The sequence below is a fragment of the Gossypium hirsutum genome, chromosome A12 (genome assembly GCF_007990345.1).
Source record: "Gossypium hirsutum isolate 1008001.06 chromosome A12, Gossypium_hirsutum_v2.1, whole genome shotgun sequence".
In the NCBI taxonomy this organism is placed as follows: domain Eukaryota; kingdom Viridiplantae; phylum Streptophyta; class Magnoliopsida; order Malvales; family Malvaceae; genus Gossypium; species Gossypium hirsutum.
The window spans coordinates 85,530,848-85,552,485 of NC_053435.1; the positions used below are offsets into that span (position 1 = coordinate 85,530,848).

General features: G+C 36.7%; 2 protein-coding genes across 3 annotated transcripts; one reads left to right on the plus strand and one right to left on the minus strand.

Annotated features, from left to right (window-relative positions):
- Window positions 1-5,572: 5,572 nt before the first annotated feature.
- Window positions 5,573-6,541, minus strand: LOC107925602 (uncharacterized). Its single transcript, XM_016856316.2, has one exon. The coding sequence runs from the start codon at window positions 6,539-6,541 to the stop codon at window positions 5,573-5,575; it is 969 nt and encodes a 322-aa protein (XP_016711805.2).
- Window positions 6,542-19,899: 13,358 nt separating this feature from the next.
- Window positions 19,900-21,565, plus strand: LOC107925646 (peroxisomal fatty acid beta-oxidation multifunctional protein MFP2-like). Of its 2 annotated transcripts, none has more exons than XM_016856357.2 (3): window positions 19,900-20,511; window positions 20,722-20,870; window positions 20,963-21,565. In XM_016856357.2, the coding sequence occupies exons 1-3, from the start codon at window positions 20,149-20,151 to the stop codon at window positions 21,165-21,167; spliced, it is 717 nt and encodes a 238-aa protein (XP_016711846.1). In that variant the 5' UTR covers window positions 19,900-20,148; the 3' UTR covers window positions 21,168-21,565. The 2 variants fall into 2 exon arrangements, with proteins under 2 accessions (XP_016711846.1, XP_040938872.1); XM_041082938.1 differs by having other exon boundaries at window positions 19,911-20,511; window positions 20,722-20,848.
- The last annotated feature ends 73 nt before the right edge of the window (window positions 21,566-21,638 follow it).

Below are 21,638 nucleotides of genomic sequence, written 5' to 3' on the forward strand. Positions count from 1 at the left end.
CATTTTTCAATCTGAACGGCATTACTTTATAGCAAAAAGTTCCCCACATGGTCACAAATGTGGTTTTATTCATGTCTTCAGGATGCATCTTAATCTGATTGTACCCCGAGAAACCATCCATGAAGGAGAAGAGTGAGTAACCTGCCGTGTTGTCCACTAAGGTGTCGATATGAGGCAACGGGAAATTATCTTTCAAGCTGGCCTTGTTTAAGTCTCCGTAGTCTACACACATCCGTACCTTTCCATCTTTTTTAGGGACGGGGACGATGTTGGCTACCCATTCCGAGTACTTAACTACTTGTAAGAAACCAGCATCAAATTGCTTCTTGACCTCCTCTTTTATCTTCAACAGAACATCGGGCCGCATCCTTCGAAGCTTTTGCCGAACTGGCTTACATTCTACTTTGATGGGGAGCCTGCGTACCACAATGTCAGTACTTAGCCCAGGCATATCCTGATATGACCATGCGAAGACATCCTTGAACTCTTGAAGTAACTTAATAAGGTCCCGCTTTGTCTCTGTGGTGATGCAAGCTCCGATCTTTACTTCTCTCCTTTCTAGTTCATCTCCCAAGTTCACGACTTCTACGGTCTCTTTATGGGGTAGAATCTGTTTCTTCTCGTGTTCTACCATCCTTAACAAATCAGGGGATAAGTTACAGTCTCTGTCATCCTCAAAGTCTTGGGATCCCTCCAGACACATATCTCGCTCAAAAGGAGATTCTGAATTAGTAGTAACGTCACTCGCATCATTGATATCTGGAGACCTGTTGTAGGTGTGAAGGAAGATGCAAAGAGCAAGATAATCTAAGAACAATGATATATGTAGTATGATCATGAATGAAAGAATAAAAGAATATTTGCACGGAATAAGTCATAATGATGCATTTCATTGAAATAATAATTTAGAATATAAGCCTATTTCACAAAAGGACACTTGTTACTCCTAGGCCTAGAGCAATAAGTGTGTTTTGAACATTACTCTGAGTTAGTTCTAAAGACTACAAGAATCTCTTCCACAGTCCAATTATTCAGAACACTTCCCGGCTCATAGGGCGAATGCCTGACAAATTCTCTACCCCCGTCTCTTCTTCATATGTGGCGTTGATGTCCAAACTCTCCATCATTCCTTCCAAGATTTCCTTTCCCGACGTCCTCCGCTTGGAATGAATGACCCCTCCAGACACAAAAGTCTTCGATATATGGGGGAAGATCATTGGTTCCCATTCGATTTCTCCCCCGCTCAATCGCGCTCTCCTTCTTTCTTGCTTCTTCTCAAGTTCCTTCTTTCTTTGTTTCATGTTCGGCTTAAACCTTAACCCAAAATGGTCTTGTTTGTCCTTCATCATTGGTACATTAATCCTTCCCTGGAGGTATCTCTCGAGTCCTCTTCCGGGTAGAGCCCCTTTTCCAATAGTTAGCCGTAGTCCCATTCTTGTAGTCTCAGATAACCTGGGCATTGGGATCTTATTTCCTTCGATGATGAACGTCGCGTTTACAAACTCCAAAGATCGAAAAGAACACTCAATTGCTTCATTATTTTCTTCCAGATATGGGGCATCACTGGTTATTGTCACGATGATGTCCTCTTCAGCATTGATTGTTACTAACCGACCTTCGGTCACTAATTTCAACTTTTGATGCAGCGATGAAGGGACTGCCCCCGCCGAGTGTATCCACGGTCCCCCCAATAGGCAATTATACGAAGGCTTAATGTCCATGACCAAGAAATCTACCTCGTATGTGCTCGGCCCGATTAAGAGGGGTATTTCAATTCTCCCCATTACCTTCCTTTCCGTGCTATCAAATGCTCTCACTACATTTTGGCATGTCTTCATATGGGAACTATCCACTGGCAACCTACTCAGCGTAGATAGGGGTAGGACATTCAGTGTAGACCCATTGTCAATCAATACCCCCGGTAACGTGTACCCTTTACAGTGATTCGTAATGCGCAAAGCTTTAGTTAATCCTCGGCCCCCTGGCGGTACCTCATTGTCATTGAAGAATATGAAGTTGTCGGCACTTATATTGTTGACTAAGCGGTCCAGTTTGTTTACAGAGATATCGTTAGCAACATAAGTTTCATTCAGCACCTTCATTAATGCGCTGCGATGGGTTTCGGAACTTAAAAGTAAGGCCAGTACCGATATATGCGCTGGCTATTTGTGCAACTGTTCTACGACACTATATTTGCTGTGCTTTAGGAATTTTAAGAATTCCTTGGCTTCTTTTTCAGTCACTGATTCATTAACAGTTGGTTCAGGCCCCGCCGGCTTCTCTTTCTTTTGCTCAATTGCTAATGATTTTTCTTTAACCTGCTCGACTTTTGTATTTGGGGTATAACGCCTTCCACTGCATGTATAAAAACCTTCGTCTTGAACTTTCTCTGATGCATTAATAGGGGTCTCCTCTCCCGGGAATGTCACATTGCAGCTATAGTTCCACGGTACCCTTTTGCTATCTTTATAAGGAAAAGCAACGGGATTTTGGATCACGACCTTTGGTGCAACTCGTGCCCCGGCTTCATTCATTCTCGGACGTGATATGGTAACCACTGGGTGGTTGACTTTGTAAACATCCTTCGTCGACCCCTCTTCGAAGGCACACACATCTGCTTCTTCTAGGCTCCCGACATATTCGAAGAATTCGAGCTCCTTATTATCTATCAATCCTTGTACTAAAGCCCTGAATTGGCTGCATTTTTTAATCTCATGATCCTCTTGATCGTGGAACTCACAATAATTCTTCGCTTCTTGAGGTCTGACCCTTGAATTCTATGCTATCAACCCTCTTTCCACCATTTTCTTCCAAACTTCCTCCAACGGAGTATTCACTTCTGCAGTACTCATCTTAATTTCTTTCCCCGAACTCTTGATTAATGCATTTATTCCCTTATCCCCATGGTTAGGTAATGGGTTCTCTGTATTGGATACATCATCAATTTTCACAATCCTCATGTTGATGAGTCTTTCAACCAATTTCTTAAAAGTGGTGCAGTTTTCTATCGAGTGTCCTGTGGCTCCCGCATGGTATTCGCATTGGGCATTTGCGTCATACCATTTGGGGTATGGAGGTTGCATTGGCTTTAGATAGAAGGAAGACATGACATGTGCGTCAAATAAACTCTGGTATAACTCCTTGTACGTCATTGGAATGGGCGTAAATTGAAGTTTCTCCCTATTTTATTTTGTGTTGGGCTCTTGTTTGGGTGGGCCCTGCTATCCAGTAGTTGTTGACCTTGGTTGGCTTACGGTGATTGATTTCGAATATGAGCTCACATTATTGACCTCGTGCTCTTTCTTTCTCGGTGCTGACCTCTTAGCGTTTTCCCCAGCCTCTATTTTCCCATATCTTATGACATTTTCTATCATTTCTCCAGACATTACTATGTCCGAAAAACTCTTGGTTGGGCTACCCAGCATGTGGTTAATAAAAGGTGCCTTCAGGGTATTGATGAAGAGCATAGTGGTTTCCTTTTCCCACAGAGGGGGTTGATCCTATGTGGCCACTTCTCTCCATCACCGGGCGTACCGCCTAAAGCTTTCATTATGCTTCTTCTCCATATTCTGTAAAGTGATTCTATCAGGGGCTATGTTTGCCACATGACCGTACTGCTTCATGAAGGCTTCTGCTAAATCTTTCCATGAGCTGATCTGGGCGCGACTCAGTGGGTTGTACCATCTAGAAGCGGCCCCAACCAGACTTTCTTGGAAGCAGTGAATTAATAGCTGGTCATTGTTGACATGGCCTGCCATTCGTCTACAGAACATAGTGATATGAGCTTCGGGACAGCTAGTCCCGTTGTATTTCTCAAATTTCGGAGTTTTGAACTTAAGAGGGAGTACCAGGTCTGGAACCAAACTTAATTCCTTAGCGTCGATTCCACCATGATAGTCGGTGTTTTTCATTTCTTTAAATTTTTCTTCCAACCATCTACACCTTTCTTTAAGCTCTCTCGGGAGCTCTACCCTTGTCTTTTCTACTTCTGTTACTTCATCAAGATTGAGGACCACAGGATTGGTCGGGTTATCCCCCGGATTAGAGCCCGAGCCGGCCTGATAATTTATCGGTGCCGAAACACCGGCCTGAAATGGTTGAGGCCTAATTGTGACCGATGGTCTTCTTGGGTACATATCACGTTGTATCTGAACGTCCGCTGCGGTAAAACCCGGAGGGTAGGTAAGATCTTCATTATCTTCTCCCGCATTGATCAAAGGGCTTTTCCCTTTTTCTAATCCGCCAGCCAATAGACGAGTTAATTGGTCCATCATGCTTTTCTGGGACTCCAACATGTGGTCCCTCATATCTTGCTGGATTTTGGCAAGCTGTTCTTGTATACGTGCTTGTAATTGATCCTGCATCTCTTTTTGCATTTGTTCCAATCTCTCTAACCTTTGGTCCATTGCCCTTGTTTTTCCCCTTGTACCGTAACGATGTTCCAGGGTAACTGCCATGATTTTTAGGGTTTCTTGTGAGTTTTAGTGCATATGATGCAATGCTGATGCATGAATGCAATGAATGCGATGAATGCAAAAAAAGCGTTGATTCCAATTCGATTTCATTAGAGTAACTTTTCTAGAAAACAAGTTTCTTTACATAAAATAGATTACATATAAGGCTTGGCCCTGATACTTAAGGCCTTGACCTGCCTAAGAAGCCAAGCTAGCTTTCGTCCTCGGTCCGGTTCTGACTCGTATTTTAAACTCAGCACATCGGCTTTTACTGCTAATGTTTGCAAGTGATCAGCCAGTTCTCGCACTTAAGTCAAAGCTTCGCCCATGACGTAGTCCCTGCTCCTGACTTGGTCTTGAGATTGATGAAGTTGCTCCTTCCATCGCTCGTTATTTACCTGGAGGAGTTCTATCTGAAGTTCACAATTTTGCAGCGCTGTTTTGAGTTCTTCTATATTCTCTTTTAATTCTTCGATTCTGTTCTGACTAGCTTTCAACTCGATTGCAGAGTTACGCGAGCAATACTGATACAATGACCTCTCTAACTCTGATACTCGGATCTTTAACCCTTCTTTTTCATTCTGGCTTTCTATCAAACTTCTTTTCAGAGCACCTTCTCGAGCTTGAGCATCACGAAATTTTTTCTCCCACTGGTTGGCTTTGCTTTGTTCTTCTTTAACTTCATGTCGCCATTGTTCAGATGTTTTTCCTAACCCAGCGGTTCTCATTGATCTGCGCAACTTCTTATAGTCCATTTTCACACTGTCTAAGTCCTCTTCAGCCTTGTTTTTCCCTTTTCTGAGTTTTTCAGCTTCTAGTTTCTGGACATCGACATCTAACCCTAACTGCATCTTTTCTTCTTCCAACTGCTCGATCCTTTTTTCTAGCTCCAGACTCTTTCTCTCAAAATTTTGCCTGATGATTTCTAGCTCAGATGGGATTACTTTCAAGTGCTCTTCTATAGACTGAAGATTCCCTTGATCTGATGTAGGGATGTTGTCGTTAATCCTCTGATTCCACCATCAGTCGTACTCAGGAGTAGTCATGGGATTGGCAGCAAACTTCTTCATTCTACGAGTCTGGTTCCAGGCATTTGATATCTCATGAACTTACTTTTTCTAATTATTCCCTGTGAACATGAACTCGCACTGGGCTAACCCGTATGTTGGTGGTGTAAATTGTCTGGATCTGTATTGTCGCAATGCAAGCAGAAGAGCATACTCGACGGCCCCCCATACTCCTAACAAGGGAACCCAATCGAAGTCTCCGCATCGGTATAATATTTCATCAGGAACCATCCACGGGGCTCTCCATTCAACATCTTCTTCTTGCAGATTTTGGAGAACCGTCATCCAATTTTCTTCTGTCACATCATCTCGCCTCGGTGTAGCCACTAACTCTTTCAGCGGAGAGTAATTTTCAGAGAAGATACGATACGAGACCTTTTCCACTTTCCAAAAATGGCTGTGGAACCAGGATAGCAAGAGCTGTGCACATCCAATAAATCTCCCTTCACCCGCTCTTCTACAAGCATTTAATGATCTGAAAGTTTCAGCCAAGATTACGGGTACAGCTGTGGTTCCTTTACCAAGCCTGTCAAAAAAGTCAGCAACAGCCTCGTCTACATGCCCCAAAGCTTTGGGGAAGATGACCAGTCCATAAATGCTCAAGGCGAAGACATCTACCCTTTTCTTCACGTCGGGGTGTGCTAAGACTAGATCCATCAAGTTCCTCCAAGGAATGCATTTATAATCTCCTTTTTGTTTGATCCGGGTTGTCACCCACTGTTCACTCATCCCTGTGATGTTCATTAGCTTTTTTGAAAATGCTGGGACGTTAGCAGGTCTGGCATAAATTCTGTCAACCTGAATCTTTGGGCAATGGAACAAGGTCGTGTATTCTTCCATAGTAGGTACCAAATCTACTTTCCCGAAAGTGAAGCAACTGTAAGTGGAATTCCAATATTGGGCAAGGGCTCGAAACAGGTGTTCATCTACCTTGACATCGAGCAGATAAGGTAAATCACCGTAATGACAATAGAATAGCTGTTTGACCTCATCATCCCACTGACCCCAAATTTCTTTCATCTCTTGGAGATTATTCTGAGTTATGCTGATCCGAGTAAAATTTCATAACTCTGACACGTACCCCTCGGTAAGACTGTATCCTTTCTCTTGTTGTGTTGTCTCAGCCCATATCCGGACAGCCGCGTTGTCTTCTACTTTATCAAAAAACCCATTTTCCATGTTATGCTATCTATTTAGGAACCGAATGCGAATCAACACCTTTTACAATGAAAATGCCATGCAAATATAATCAAAGTAAAACAAACCAAGTCAGTAATTTATACGCAGTTCAAAGCAAACAAAGCATAATAAATATAGCACTTTCTCAAGTAACTACTAGGGTTTTGGAGTGGCTCTACCTAGGGTGGGTTCCTAAGGCTCGCTATATGGGGTTTGGTTCTAGAGTAAGGGTACCTGAACTAGCGGATTCCTCGATCTTCACCCATTATAGGCTCATACAGACCGAGTTCAGTTCAGGGGGATACATTTTCCTATGGCTGCATGGAGATGAAAATCTCACGAAGACATAGGTACGGATGTATCCCGAAAGCGATCCACTATCCTGAACGGTGGTGAAAACCTCACGAAGGAGTAGTTTCTCACTCCCACTTAAAGGGGTGTGACCACAGCAGTCATGCAATACACTATGCAAAACTATTTAAAGACTCGAACCAACGCAGCAGGTATTGTACCACAAAAATAGCTGATGAAATACAATGAAAGGATCGTATTTCAAAACCAAATTTTCAATTTTCGATAAAAAGACAAGAGTTAATCAACTTGTGGCTTGACTCTCTCATTCGTGTCCCCAGCGGAGTCGCCAAGCTGTCGTAACCATTTTTTTGAAAAACGGGAATCGACTTGGATTTTGAAAATGAAAACAAAAAAACGGGAGTCACCACCGATCCTTTTTGACGAGGTGTGATCAGGTCACCTCGTAAAAGTGATTGTTTTTTAATAGATAGTTTGATTTATTTAAACAACAATTTTGGTCTACGCAAATCAAGAAAACAGGTTCGGGAGTCGGTTACGCACGAGGAAGGTTTAGCACCCTCGATACGCCCAAAATTGGTACCTAGTTGATTAATTAGTGTCTTAGTGTCGAAAATTTAGAAACTTGAAAGAATTTTGAAATACGATCCCTCTTTTATAAAAAGTTCAAGTGTTAAAGACCTTCTCGTCTCAAAATATGAAATGTCACATCCAGTGAGTTAGGACACGACATCTTGAACTTTTGAGAGCGAGCTTACCTTTTATATAAAACTTACGTATTTTAATTTGTTAGAAGGGTATTCGATTATTTAGAGTAAGCGAGAAAAATCGAAACCCAGTAAGTTAGGGTACGTTTTCCCGAGTTCTCAAACACCGAATATTGCCTTTATTTCAAAACAAATTCTTATTTCGAGATGACAAAATGTCATACCCAGTAAGTTAGGGCACAACACTTCGCATCTTTGAGAATAAGCATTTTTCAAAACCCGTATAGCGATTTAAAAGGGTATTCCGTTATTTAAGTTAAATGAGAAAAATCAAAACCTAGTAAGTTAGGGCACGATTATCTCGATTTACCAAATACGGAATATCACTTTTATGAAAGAATTAGTTTTAAGGCATTGAGTAAAAGCATAATGTAATTTATAGTAATACATAAAAGCAAATTATGATATTAATAATAACGTATAATAATGAGTGATAGTAACGAGTAATTATGAAAGGATGACATAGAAGCAAGGTTAGTAATACGTAAATATAAACGAATGCATGAGAAAAATGAAATGATCAAATACATAAGTAATTTGACGAATGAATAAATATAAAGACGGCGAAATAAAATGACAATGATAGCGATAATAATGATACAAAAGTGCATACATATACGTATCAAGGTACCTATGTAACAATAAAAGCAATAAGAAATAAAAAAACATATATAAATAATAGTACGATATTAAAAGACACATATGCATGGTATATATAAAAATGTATACGAAATAAAATTACATAGTATATATATGTTAGTAATGATAATTATGATGATACAAATAATGAATGATTTAAGGTTTGAAATAATTTACAAAGGTATAAATAAATAGGTGACGAAACGATAATAATGAGAATAATGATATATAAGTGACATAAGTACGCTAAAATACGTATATATATATATTTTAAATTAGTTAGTATAAAAACAATAGCATATAGGTAATTACATATAAAGAAGGTTATAGTAATAAAAGTAATAATGCAATAATGATAACGGTGAGAGGTATAATAGTAATTATAATAAAAATGTAAAAATAATGACAATAATAATAAAAACATTACATAAATATATGGAAAATAAATATATGATAAAATCAAATATATATACATAACATATACGTGTAATACAAAACAAAATACACATAATATATTAAAACATATACATGACATACATAATATACATGGTAGATCATAATATGACATTTACAATGTATAAAAATTATAACAAAATGATATACATGATACGATATTAATTTACACAGGCATAATATGAAGTATAATATATAAATATATATTAAAAGTATGTATATATGACACAAATGTATTAACAAAACAATAATATCAAAGCTAATAATAACAATAATATATAAATGTATACGTATATATATTAAAGATATATAATAAAACATATATTAATATTAATAATAAATATAGAGGTAAGGATAGACATAACAAAATGTACATAATGGAGTATTTGAATATGTATACCTAAAAGATATATTAGGAACAATAATAATATATATAAAAAACTATAAAATATATATGTAATATTAATTTAAAAAATGTCTAAATAATAATAAGATATGCTAAAAATAATAATACAAGAAAGGTAAAATAGAATAATGAATAATATTAAAATAACAAAGAGTAAAAATAATATAGAAACAATATTAAATATGAAGAAGGGACTAAATTCGGCACACATATTAAGTTTTGGGGCTGATTTTAAAATAAATATGAAAGAAGGGACCCCATTGAATGCGCTCGCGACTGCAGAGGATCAAAAGGGTAATTTGCCCGCACCCTTAAAAAGACGTGATGAATTTTGAAGCCAATTTGAAAGAAATAAAAAGCTAATTGCAAAACGTGTGAAAAGCGGAAGGACCATGCGCGTAATTAAACCATCATACGAAAACGCGTGGATCCTGAGGCGGGTCGGAGCCGGTTCTCGGGTCAGGGTAGCTAAACGGCGTCGTTTTGGGCTTATGGGTGCCGATCAAAACGACGCCGTTTTGTATCATCTATATAAGTCAAAATTTTGTCTTTGAAATCATTTTTGTTGTTTGTTTCTAAAAAAAAAAACTAAGCCTTTTCTTTGTGTTCTCTGCAAGTTCGAGCTTGGTCAGCGCTCTGGCGGTCTTCCACCGTCCTCTGCCGTGTCTCCGGCGCCGGTGACCGCCGTGCACGGCGGTCAAAGGTAAAAAATTTTCCTTTTCTTGTTTTTAAATGTGTTTCCTTTGTTTATGTTGTATATTTATACTTTTATAAGGGCATTTAATAGGTAGATTTGGTTATGAAATAACAATAAAAAAGGGAAAGTAAACGAATCACCTTGTGCCTATGGCTTCTGTTTCTGAGGGCTTTTAGTTTTTTTGATGCTGTTTCTCTTTTCTTTTGATGGATAATATTGCTGTTTTTCTTGCTAGAAAAATTGAATGCTTTATTTGTATCTAAAAAAAATTGACGAGAGACCCAATGGTTTTCTCTCGGTCTTTTATATCTATTACATTTTTCTATTTTTGCTTAATATCTGTCTATTCCTTCACTTAATGCTTGCAGGTGCAGAGGCGGTGGAGCAGAGGCCACTTGTTGTCGACGTGACTGGAGGTGGTGGGATAGGGTTTCTTAGTTTAGGTTTTTTTCTTTTTTTTTATTTTGTGTTTGGGCTATGGGTGTTTGGGCTGTAATGGACTTGGGTTAATGGGTTTAGTGTGGGTATTTAGGGCCCAAAATTGGGCTTGTACATGGTCAATAGGGCTTTCAACTGGTTAAAACTTTGCTGACATTTATCAGACCATTCAAACTTCACATCTTTCTGTAATAGTCGTGTCATCGGTGTAGCTATCATCGAAAACCCTTTTACAAATCTCTGGTAATAACCAGCTAATCCGAGGAATCTTCTGACTTCAGATACATTTATCAGTGGTTTTAAGTTAACATTGCTGAAATTTTATTCATATTAACTCTGATGTCTTCAGCCAATACTATGTGTCCCAGAAAACCAACTTCCCGAAGCCAAAACTCACATTTGCTAAATTTAGCAAATAGTTGTTTATCTCACAAAGTTTACAAAACAATTCTCAGATGCTCAGCATGTTCAGTCTCATTTCGGGAATATATCAGAATATCATTAATAAATACCACAACAAATCTATCTAAATACAGTCATTTATCAAATCCATAAATACTATAGCTAGTTAAACCAAATAGCATCACAAGAAATTCATAATGTCCGTACCTGGTTCTGAACGTTGTTTTTGGCACATCTGAATCTTTCACTCGTAACTGATAATAGCCAGGACGAAAATCAATCTTCGAGAATATTGTGGCACCTTTCAACTAATCAAACAAATCATCAATGCGAGGCAATGGATATTTATTCTTGATTGTAACTTTGTTGAGCTGACGGTAGTTAATGTATAATCTCATTGATCCGTCCTTTTTCTTAACAAATAAAACTGGTGCACCCTAAGGTTAAAAACTAGGTTGAGAAAAGCCCCTATCAGTCAACTATTGTAAATGTACTTTCAACTCTTTTAACTCTGTAAGAACCATTCTATATGGTGCTATCGATATCAGTGTTATTCTCGGTACAAGTTCTATAGCAAATTTGACTTCTCTGACCGGCGATAATCTAGGTAACTCCTGTGGAAACACATCAGGATACTTGCAAACCACTAACACTGATTCAAGCTTCGACTCTGACACTATAGTATCCAATACATAAGCAAAGTAAGCACTACAACCTTTTCCCACATTTTTCTGTGCTGGCATAGTCATATCACAATAGGTAACCCATTCGGTTTATTTGATTTAATATGAAGCATCTCACCATTCTGACATTTCAATATGATAAAATTTGGTTTACAATTTACCACAGCATCATGCAAAGTTAGTCAATTCATGCCTAAAATCATATCAAATTCATCAAACGGTAATAGCATCAAATCAGTTGGAAAACTTTAGCCTTGAGTCATTAACGGATAGTTCTTGCAAACCTTATTAACTAACACATACTGGCCTAGAGGATTTGATACTTTAACCACGAATTCAGTGAACTCAACGGGTAAATTTTTACTAGACACAAATTTGTGCAAACATATTAATGAGTCGATCCGCGATCAATTAAAGCAGTTACATAAGTATAAATAAGAGATAAAGTACCGGTAATAACATCTGACGTAGAAGCATCTTCGCGCACACGAATAGCATAAGCTCTAGCTGGTGTTTGTGCCTCAGACCTTATAGTAGATTCTTTCGTCACACCACGGCTACCACTCACATTTCCAGGATTACGAGGTGGTATACCTTTCGCAATTGTGGTGCTCGGCCATAAAGTTTGAATATTATCTTTCTCAAATTTCTCTAGGTAATCTCTAAGATAGTGGTCAAATGAGCCACATCTGAAACACGCTCCGCTCTTCATTCGACACTCACCATAATGTGGCTTGTTATAGTGCTTACACTTAGGTCTGGTGTTTCTAGCATTACCGACACTCGTTACAGGTGTAGCCTGAGATTTAGGACTGGAACGTCGGGTACCTTTGTCTCTACTGGAGTATCCCACAGAAGTAGTTGAACGGTAGTGATTTTTTTTATTTCTTCGATGTTGATTGGTATGACTTTCCTATCAATTTCTTATTTGAATGCCTGACTTCAGTCTCAGCGTGTCTTTTCTCTTTGCTCAGCTATTCAGCTTTATATGTGCGATCAACTAGTACAACAAATTTTTTCAACTTAAGTATCTCGACTAATAGTTTTATATCTTCGTTTAAGCCATCTTCAAACCACTTAAATACTGCAGTCTTAGTCAGAATACATTCTCGAGCATATTTGCTCAATTAAACAATTTTTTGTTCATATTCGGACATTGTCATACAACCCTGTTTATGCTCTAAAAATTCTTTACGTTTCTAGTCGAGAAACCTCTGACTGATGTATTTCTTACGGAACTCAATTTGAAAGAATTCCAAAGTAATACTCTCTCTCATCACTACAGAAGTCAATGTATTCCACCATTAGTAAGCCAAATCTTTTAATAGAGATACCGCACGCTTAACACATTCATCCAATGAACAAGATAATTCATCAAGAACTCTGATGGTATTCTTTAACCAGAATTTAGCTCTCTCAGAATCATCATCGGTAGTAGCTCAGAATTCTTTAGCACTGTACTTACAGATCTTATCAACAGGAGGCTTACCAACTCTGATAGGTTCTGTACTTTGAGGAATAACGGGAACCAGTTGAGGAACATGAGGGGGTGAAAGTTGTTAAGCAATCGGGTTCGTTCGTACAATTTCGGTAAACCACTCATTCATTATCTGGAAGAAGGCTTATTTAGCCTCTCCTCTCCAACCCTCAAATACGGGCGTCGTACCATTCGAAACTACTCCTTGAACGGAGGCTTGAGCGTTACTCTCTACTTCATCGGAATCAGCTCAGTTGGATGTTATTGCTATGTAAAAACATGTTTTAAAACGGTCAAGAGATATCACATTATCACAGGTTATATAATGACATGTATAGCTAGACTCGTATACACTACATTCAATTCAAGAATCAACTAAACTTTAGCTCTGATACCAATAAATGTAACATCCTTAACCCAAATCCATCGTCGAAACAGGGTTACGGAGCATTACCAGATATTACAAATCAAACAGACAGAAAATACAAACATTTTATATCATAGATTATTCATGTTAGAAACTAGTCGAAATCAAACATATTGTCCCTTATACGAGCCCTCAAGGCCCAAAATATGCGTTAGAAATAAGTTAGGACTAGATCGAGTACTCAAAGAATTTTTCAAAAAACATTGAAATTTTTCAAAGTTGTAGGGGTCACACGGCCAAGATACACACCCGTATCTTAGGCCGTGTGGACATTCGAAATAGGGACACATGGCTGCGTCTCACCCTGTGCCCGTGCCCGTGTAACTCTCTGACTTATGTCACACGGCCAAGCCATATACCCGTGTGCTAGGCCGTATAAGCATATTGACTTGCATTTTAAAGAAGATATAAGGGACACACGGTCGTGTCATTTGGCCGTGTGTCATGCACGGCTGAGACACACGATCCTTGTTTCTACCCGTGTAGACAAAAATAGGCCATTAAAGCCACATTTCTCACCCAATTTGACACCAACCTAAACTCAACATATTGCACATCAACAAGCCATAACAATGTATTCAAAACAAGCTAAAATCAAGTCTTAAACATGTATTATCACCACATACAACCAATATGATCTTAGGCACCTCAAATGACAACTTAAAAACATGTCAACCAAACATCCAAATTTACCTAAATAACCAAATACATATATGTATAATCCCAAATGGTACCAAATATACTACTCTAACAAACATCAATATGATAAGACCACATATATATACATCAAAATATACCAAATACAAGCCATTTAAGTGGCTAATCTCAACAAAACACTTATATGCCAACATAGGCCAAAATAACCTATACATGCCATTATAACCAAATTTAATTATCTAAAAGTACCAAGAGAGCCAGTGGATAGTGTGAAATAGCTCCGACAAGCTTCAACCCGAAAAATCTTCTGAATTACTATAAAACACGAAAAATAACACGGAGTAAGCATTTAAACTTAGTAAGTTCGTATAACAAAGAAATTAACTTACCATTTAATCACATTTAAGGTAAGCATACAAAACATATCCAAGCCAATTTGGCCAAAAGCCTAAACACATTGTAACACCCCTTACCCGTATCTGTCGCCAGAACAGCGTACGAGGTATTACCGAATCATAGTACATACCATTAAATAAAACCAAGACAAAAATATGGCATACAATTAGATCATGAATCATTATAACATATGCCTTTAATAATTTTAGCCAATTTCAAAGGTTTCGTACAAAATAATCGGTCAAATTTATACTTAATATTTTAAAACCTAGACAATTATGACACGTAACAAAATAACTAAGTCTACTATACATGCCATAATTCAAAATGTTTAGTTCAAATACCCAAAAATATTGATAGTATAGGCAGATCTTCAACGATCTTTGACTCCTGTGCAAGCTGGACGACACTATAAGACAAAAGAGAGAAAAGAAGGTAAGCTTATAGCTTAGTAAGCAAGTATGTAAATAATGAATAAAGAATCTAATATGTTTACACAATAACTCAAGTGTATCTACTTTTAATTTCACCATTTACTCCACTTTGGTCAAGCTGTCTCTACTGCGTCATACTCACTAAATAAATCATAACTCGAGTTACAAAACTCGAAATTCAAATTCGTAAAATTTTCCTGAAACTAGACTCATATTACTTCTTACTAATTTTTTTCTAGAATTTTTGGTCGAGCCAATTAGTACAGTTTATTAGTTAAAATTTCCCCTATTATACAGATCAACTGATCTGACCTCTGTTCACTACGAATTGAATTTCTCCCAGTACACAATTCAAATAGCCATGAAATTTGTTTCATTTAAAACTAGACTCAATAAGGAATCTAGAAATATAAACTATATTTATTAATTAGTTTTTTAAAATTTTTAATGATTTTTAAAAGTTAGAACAGGGGATCACATAGTCATTCTGAGCAAGTCACACACAAATATAAATATCTCAAAATATAGAGCTCCTTTACTTGCTCTGTTTCTTTTACATGAAAATAAACTCATTAAGATTTAAATTCATATCTCATTCAGCCTCTAATTAAATTCATACTATTTTTGGTGATTTTTCAAATTCACGTCACTGCAACTGTCCAAAACAGTATTAATGCTAATTCACTCTTTCACACTTTCTTTGTATTTACCTCATTTAGCCTACATATCACAATTCACTTTCACCACATTTCATACATCACAAGTGTAGGTTCATGATTACAATGTCACTATAAAATCATCCCGTTGAACAATTCGGATCAATCCTCAATACTTGGTGGTTTCAGCACACAGCTCCACCATCATATTTCATATAATTCGCTCCCTTGTACACATGATGAACACTTAGTACCACCCATGTGACCTAGCCAATTTATCTCGTAGCTCTCTTGTCTACATGGTGTCCTTCACTTGGAATCACACATGCGAACTAGCTACATTTATCCTCTCCCGTAGCTCTCTTGTCTACATGGGATACATCCCGTATTACACATGTGACCTAACTACTACATAGTATCTCGTAGCTCTCTTGTACACATGATGTGCACTCAGCACCATACATGTGACCTAGCTATATTTCATCTATATTATTCAATCTTTCCAAAAGTTCAACCGGGATTTCTCACACTATTACTTATTTTCATTCTTCCAATAGTCGATTTATGATTCAAAATCAACTAAAATATATAAAATAGGCTGAAATACAAAAATGTAAATGAAGTTAATGTATTATTTACATTCAAACTTACCTCGGTGCAAAATATGAAAATTTTGCAATTTAGTCCAAAACCTTTTCCTTCCCCCGTTTGAGGTCGATTCCACGCCTTTCTTAATCTATAACAACACATTTAGCTCATTTAACACTCATACTATTTATTTCAATCCAAAAATCACATTATGCAAAAATTACATTTTTGCCCTCTAACTTTTACAAAATTACGATTTTGCCCCTAGGCTCAAAAATTTAATTTCAGCCCTTATTCTTATGTTTTATGACATGCTGAACATTTTTCTCTTCTATAACAACATCAAATTCTCACTCTAACATGTACTTATGAGCATTAGGTATTTTTACCGATTATACTGTTTTGCTAGTTTTCGCTAAAAATCGCTTAGAAAAGATCGTTCTCCTAACCTCAAACATTCATATTCTACCATCAAACATAAAAATACATGCATATAATTCATGGGTAAATTTTTAAACATAAACCCTAACTCGAAATAATGGTAGAAATAGGTAAACCGAGCTACGAGGATTTTAAAAATGTAAAGAACATTAAAAACGGGGCTTGAATGCACTTACTATTGAGCTTGAAAGCTTGGAAAAACCCTAGCTATGGTGTCTATGAGAGTTTCAACCAACTTGATGAAGATGATACCAAATTTTGGCTTTGTTTTCCCATTTTATTATTTTATTTACCAAATGACTAAATTACCCTTCATTAAAAACTACGATGTTTTATCTTCCTTTAGGTATTTTTGTCCAAACTAGTATAATGGTCTAATTACTATACAAGGAACTCCACTTTAAAAACCCATTACTCACAAGTACTTAGTACCTTTGTGAACTAGAGCACACATTTTACAACTTTTGCAATTTAGTCCTAAATATCAAATTGGACCCTCTATCGATAAAATTTCTAAACAAAATTTTCACACAGTCATGAAATCATGCCATAGACCTTAAAATGATAATAAAATTATTATTTCTATCTCATATTTATGGTTTCAAAACCACTATTCCGTTTTGGCCCTAAATCGGGCTGTTACACACATATACTCGACATGTTAACCATGTAAAACACATATAATAGCCAATAAACATGGATGAATATGACCACTAAACAAGTTTCATGTACATGTATCATCCATTTCTGGTTTCAATATATCATGCAATATCATTTCCATGTATTTCATGTATGTACCTATACTAGTCCGTATCGAACTCATATTGTCTCATAACAGAACATTGTCCATTAAACCATTTAAAATATCGTTGGATACAAGGGTAGTACACACGAGGTGTACTGAACTATAATCCGTCAATTCATGTACATATTTGCTCATACGAGCTATGAATCGATATACTCTCACGAGCTATGAATTGGTAAGCTCATACGAGCTGAGAATCGGTAAGCTCTCACGAGCTGCAAATCTGGAAGTTCGTACGAGTTGTGGTGTGTCCGCAACATATATAGGACCCCAACCAAATCGATAACCCTAATGACATGTCATTTGTATCCTATAAATTTTTAAGGTTCAAACGGGACTCAGTAATCGTATGAAATTGGTATTTATACATGGCAATTATATAAATCACATGCCTATAATTCAATTTAAAACATATAAATATACAATTTAGTTACACAAATTTACCTCAATATGTGTACGTAGATACGGAGGCAACTAATTCGATATTTTCTCTTTGCCTCGATCTAACTCTGTACGAGGCCTAACAGCATCTATATGAATGAATTTAACTCATTTCAATATAATTCTCATTCAATTTAATCCAACATGGAAATTTTGGCAAAATTACCATTTTTCCCTATGCTTTTAATTCCTTTGTAATTGAGTCCCTAGGCTCGAAAAATGAATTTCATGCAATTTAATCCTTACTCAAGCCTAGCCAATTTTTATACATATTAATAGTAGCCCATGTAATTCACAATTTCACAAATTTTACTATAAATTTATCACCTTTTTCAATTTATCCACTAATTGATGATTTCACCAAAAATTTCTTTACAAAAGTTGTTTGTCTAACAACAACCATTCATTTTCTATCATCAAACTTCAAAACTCAAGTATGTTTATCAATACCAAAACCTTAATACTTTAACAGTTTTGCAAATTAATCTCCAAGCTAGCTAGATTAAACTATAACGATCCTGAAAATATAGAAATTATAAAAAACGGAACAAAAATACATACCTAATTGAGCAAAATAAGCTTGCCTAAATTTCAAGCTTCCATGGCTAGGTTTTCTTTTCTTTTCTTTTCTTTTTTAATTTTGTGGAAGATGATGATAATAGTTTATTTTATTTTATTTATTATAACTTTAATCACTAATTTCCAAAATTAACCTTAATAATTCATTCAATTTCCAACAATGACTATTCATGCTTATCCATTAACAACTTTAATGGCTTATTACTATATAAGGACCTCCAATTTAAAATTCTATAGCTATTTAATACTTTTAGCTATTAGAATACAACTTTTGCACTTTACGTAATTTAGTCCATTTTATCAAATTAAGTATGTAAACAGTAAAATTTCTTAACGAAATTTTTATACGTTATTTCTATCATATAGTAGAACCTAAAATAATAATAAAATAAATTTTTCTGACTTCAAATTTGTGGTCCGGAAATCACTGTTCCAATTTCACTGAAAACGAGATGTCACACTTTAGTTGATTCATTGGTTGATTTGTTAGTAATGACAGAACATCGTAGTCTTCTTCTACTGCTTCCTCAAGATTCATCGTATCAAGATAGACTGTCTTTCTAACAACCCAAGCTTGATAGTTATCACCATAAAAAATTGGTGAAACAATATGAGAAAACGTTGTGTCAGCTTCTATGTTTAAAACTTATGTGTTTCTCTCAACTCAGAGATCCCTTAAGATAAGAGATCTAATACCAATTGTTGGTTTTTAATAAAAAATATGAAACCCAAAAAAGGTTAAAGAAAAAAATATATTAGAAGCATACTATAATCTGTTGTATTGTCCAATCACTTAATTTACCCTTAAAATCATGCCAAAAAATTAAAAATTCATAAAGTTTTGGTCTAGAGACCTATTTTTCAGCAAGTCTTAGGCATGTCCTCAACATATTCACCTAGTACACTTACCTTCGACATCTATCTCCTTTCGGCCACTCCTACTACCCGTCCCTGGATCTATCACCAAAAAATACAGTGACAAGTTCTTGATATAGAAGAGATATATGTCTAAAATAAATGGGAAAGTGGAAAAACATAAATAGAACTTATTTATAGTAAGCTGAGAAGTTATGAATGAACAGAAAAAAGAAAGAAAAATGAAGAATAACAATAAATATATTTGTAGATTTAAGGTTGTCAATCAACCTGACCTTTTTAAATGCATATATTTTTTAATTCCTTGTGTTTTAAGCAGGCTGTTAGTGGAAATATTTCTTTAAAGCAGAGGATCTTTGCTGAGCTTGAAAGTTATTTCCCACCACAGTGCATACTTGCTAGCAGTACTTCCATGATAAACTTGAATTTAATCAATGAAAGAAGAAATTTCCAAAATCGTATTGTCGGGACTCATTTTTTCGGGTAGGTTTGCTTTGTGCTTCTTTTTGTTTAGTTTCCAACCTATCATTGATGTGAACTTTTGATGCAGTCAAGCTCATCTCCTGCCGGTCATGGAGATAATTCGAACAGAAAAAACATCTCCTCAAGTCATTGTTGACTTGCTAGCTATCGGAAAGACGATGAGGAAAACCCCGGTGGTAGTCCACAATTCCAGTGGTTCTGCAATTAACCGAATGTTCATTCCTTATTCACAAGCAGCCATGATGCTTGTTGAGCACGGAGTTGACCTCTATCAGATTGACCAGGCAGTTGCAGCATTTGGAATGACTATGGGACCATTTAGGTACTTTCAACATATTTAAACTTTATGTATCCATCAGATTGGCTTTAAACTTTATGTTGTTGATGCAGAATGATGGATTTTGTTGGTTTTGAGGTTGCAACTGCAATGAAGATCCAACTCAGCAAGAACTTTGGAGAGAGATTCAATGTGTTGTCGAAGCTGATTTCTGTTATGCAAGAGAACATCCAAGCAGGTACATTGTCCGCTCTTTTCCTTATAGTAGCTGACAATCTTTTTGGCACGCTATTGGACCAGAAACTGAACCATTTAATCGACATCTGGAATCCTCCATCACTGTCTCCTGTTTCAGATGAAACTACTAGAAAAGGTTTCTACATCTATGACGGGGAGTCCAAGTTTACCCCTAATCCTGATATTAAGATGTATGTAAACGAGGCAAGGAGCATCTCCGGTCTCAGCATTGATTATGAGGTTCTTTAACTTCTTAAAGTTCAGTTATATTTCCCATCAGGTTGTGTGTTTGAGAAGATAACAAGCAGGCTTGCACGAAGTAGTTGTTACAAGTACTATACTGCTTTTCTCTGTATGAATTTATGAATTTTCTAACATGAAATTTTCTCCCTATCCTTTCCACTTCTCTATGTGTGCATCCACATTCGATGGCTTCGAATTTGTTAACAGTTGATGCAGTTATCCGATGAAGAGATAGTTGAAATGATTCTCTTCCCTGTTGTGAACGAGGCATGCTGCGTTCTTGAGGACAAAATTGTTGTCAAGGCATCAGATCTCGACGTTGCTTCTGTTACAGGCATGGGGTTCCCGGAATATAGGTTTGTGGTTTGTGCCGCTGTTGCTTTTTTAATTCTTTCCGATACTCAAATGTATAATTCCTAATTTCGATACGAATGATGAATCGACTTAGGGGAGGAATCATTTTCTGGGCTGATACTCTTGGACCAAAATATATATGTTCAAAATTGGAGAAATGGTCAAAGACTTATGGACCGTTCTTCAAGCCCTGCGCCTATTTAGCAGAAAGAGCTTCGAAGAGAGACTCTGGTGAACTATTAACATTCGTGTCTGCATCTTATTCAAGTCCATACATGAAGTCTATATTAACATTTTGATGAATTCCCCCATTTCAAATCATTATTGAGACCCAGTTTCTCCCACTTTATCTTGTTATATTGCGATATCTGATTTAAATAGTTGTGTAAATGCATAATCCCTTATTGACACCACATTATATAACAAATGTACCACCTGCAGGGGGGAGAAGGGCAAGCAAAGTCTCAACTATAGCTGGAGAACACCGCAGAGACTCGAGAAAGCAGTCTGTACAGAAATTATCAATCACAAGGAATCCACACACACACATATATGTATGTATAAATAAATGCCCATACTCATATATGTGTGTATACTATGTGCCCCATTTATACATGAGATACATGTAGGGCAACAACCACGCCCTTTATATGGTACAAATAAATCAAGCATTTCCATATCCTATAACTGGCGGCATACCAACTGACCAAAAAAAATAAAAGCAAGCAACTAAAATAGCTTAGCACAAAGGGTCTTATTCTTAATGCAAT

Bases quoted from the DNA above. Each gene is read 5' to 3' on its own strand.
- LOC107925602 (XM_016856316.2), bottom strand. From the start codon at position 6,541: ATGAAAGAAATTTGGGGTCAGTGGGATGATGAGGTCAAACAGCTATTC.
- LOC107925646 (XM_016856357.2), top strand. From the start codon at position 20,149: ATGATGGATTTTGTTGGTTTTGAGGTTGCAACTGCAATGAAGATCCAA. The intron at 20,512-20,721 runs GTTCTTTAACTT...ATTTGTTAACAG, and splicing joins GTCTCAGCATTGATTATGAG to TTGATGCAGTTATCCGATGA. The intron at 20,871-20,962 runs GTTTGTGGTTTG...GAATCGACTTAG, and splicing joins ATGGGGTTCCCGGAATATAG to GGGAGGAATCATTTTCTGGG.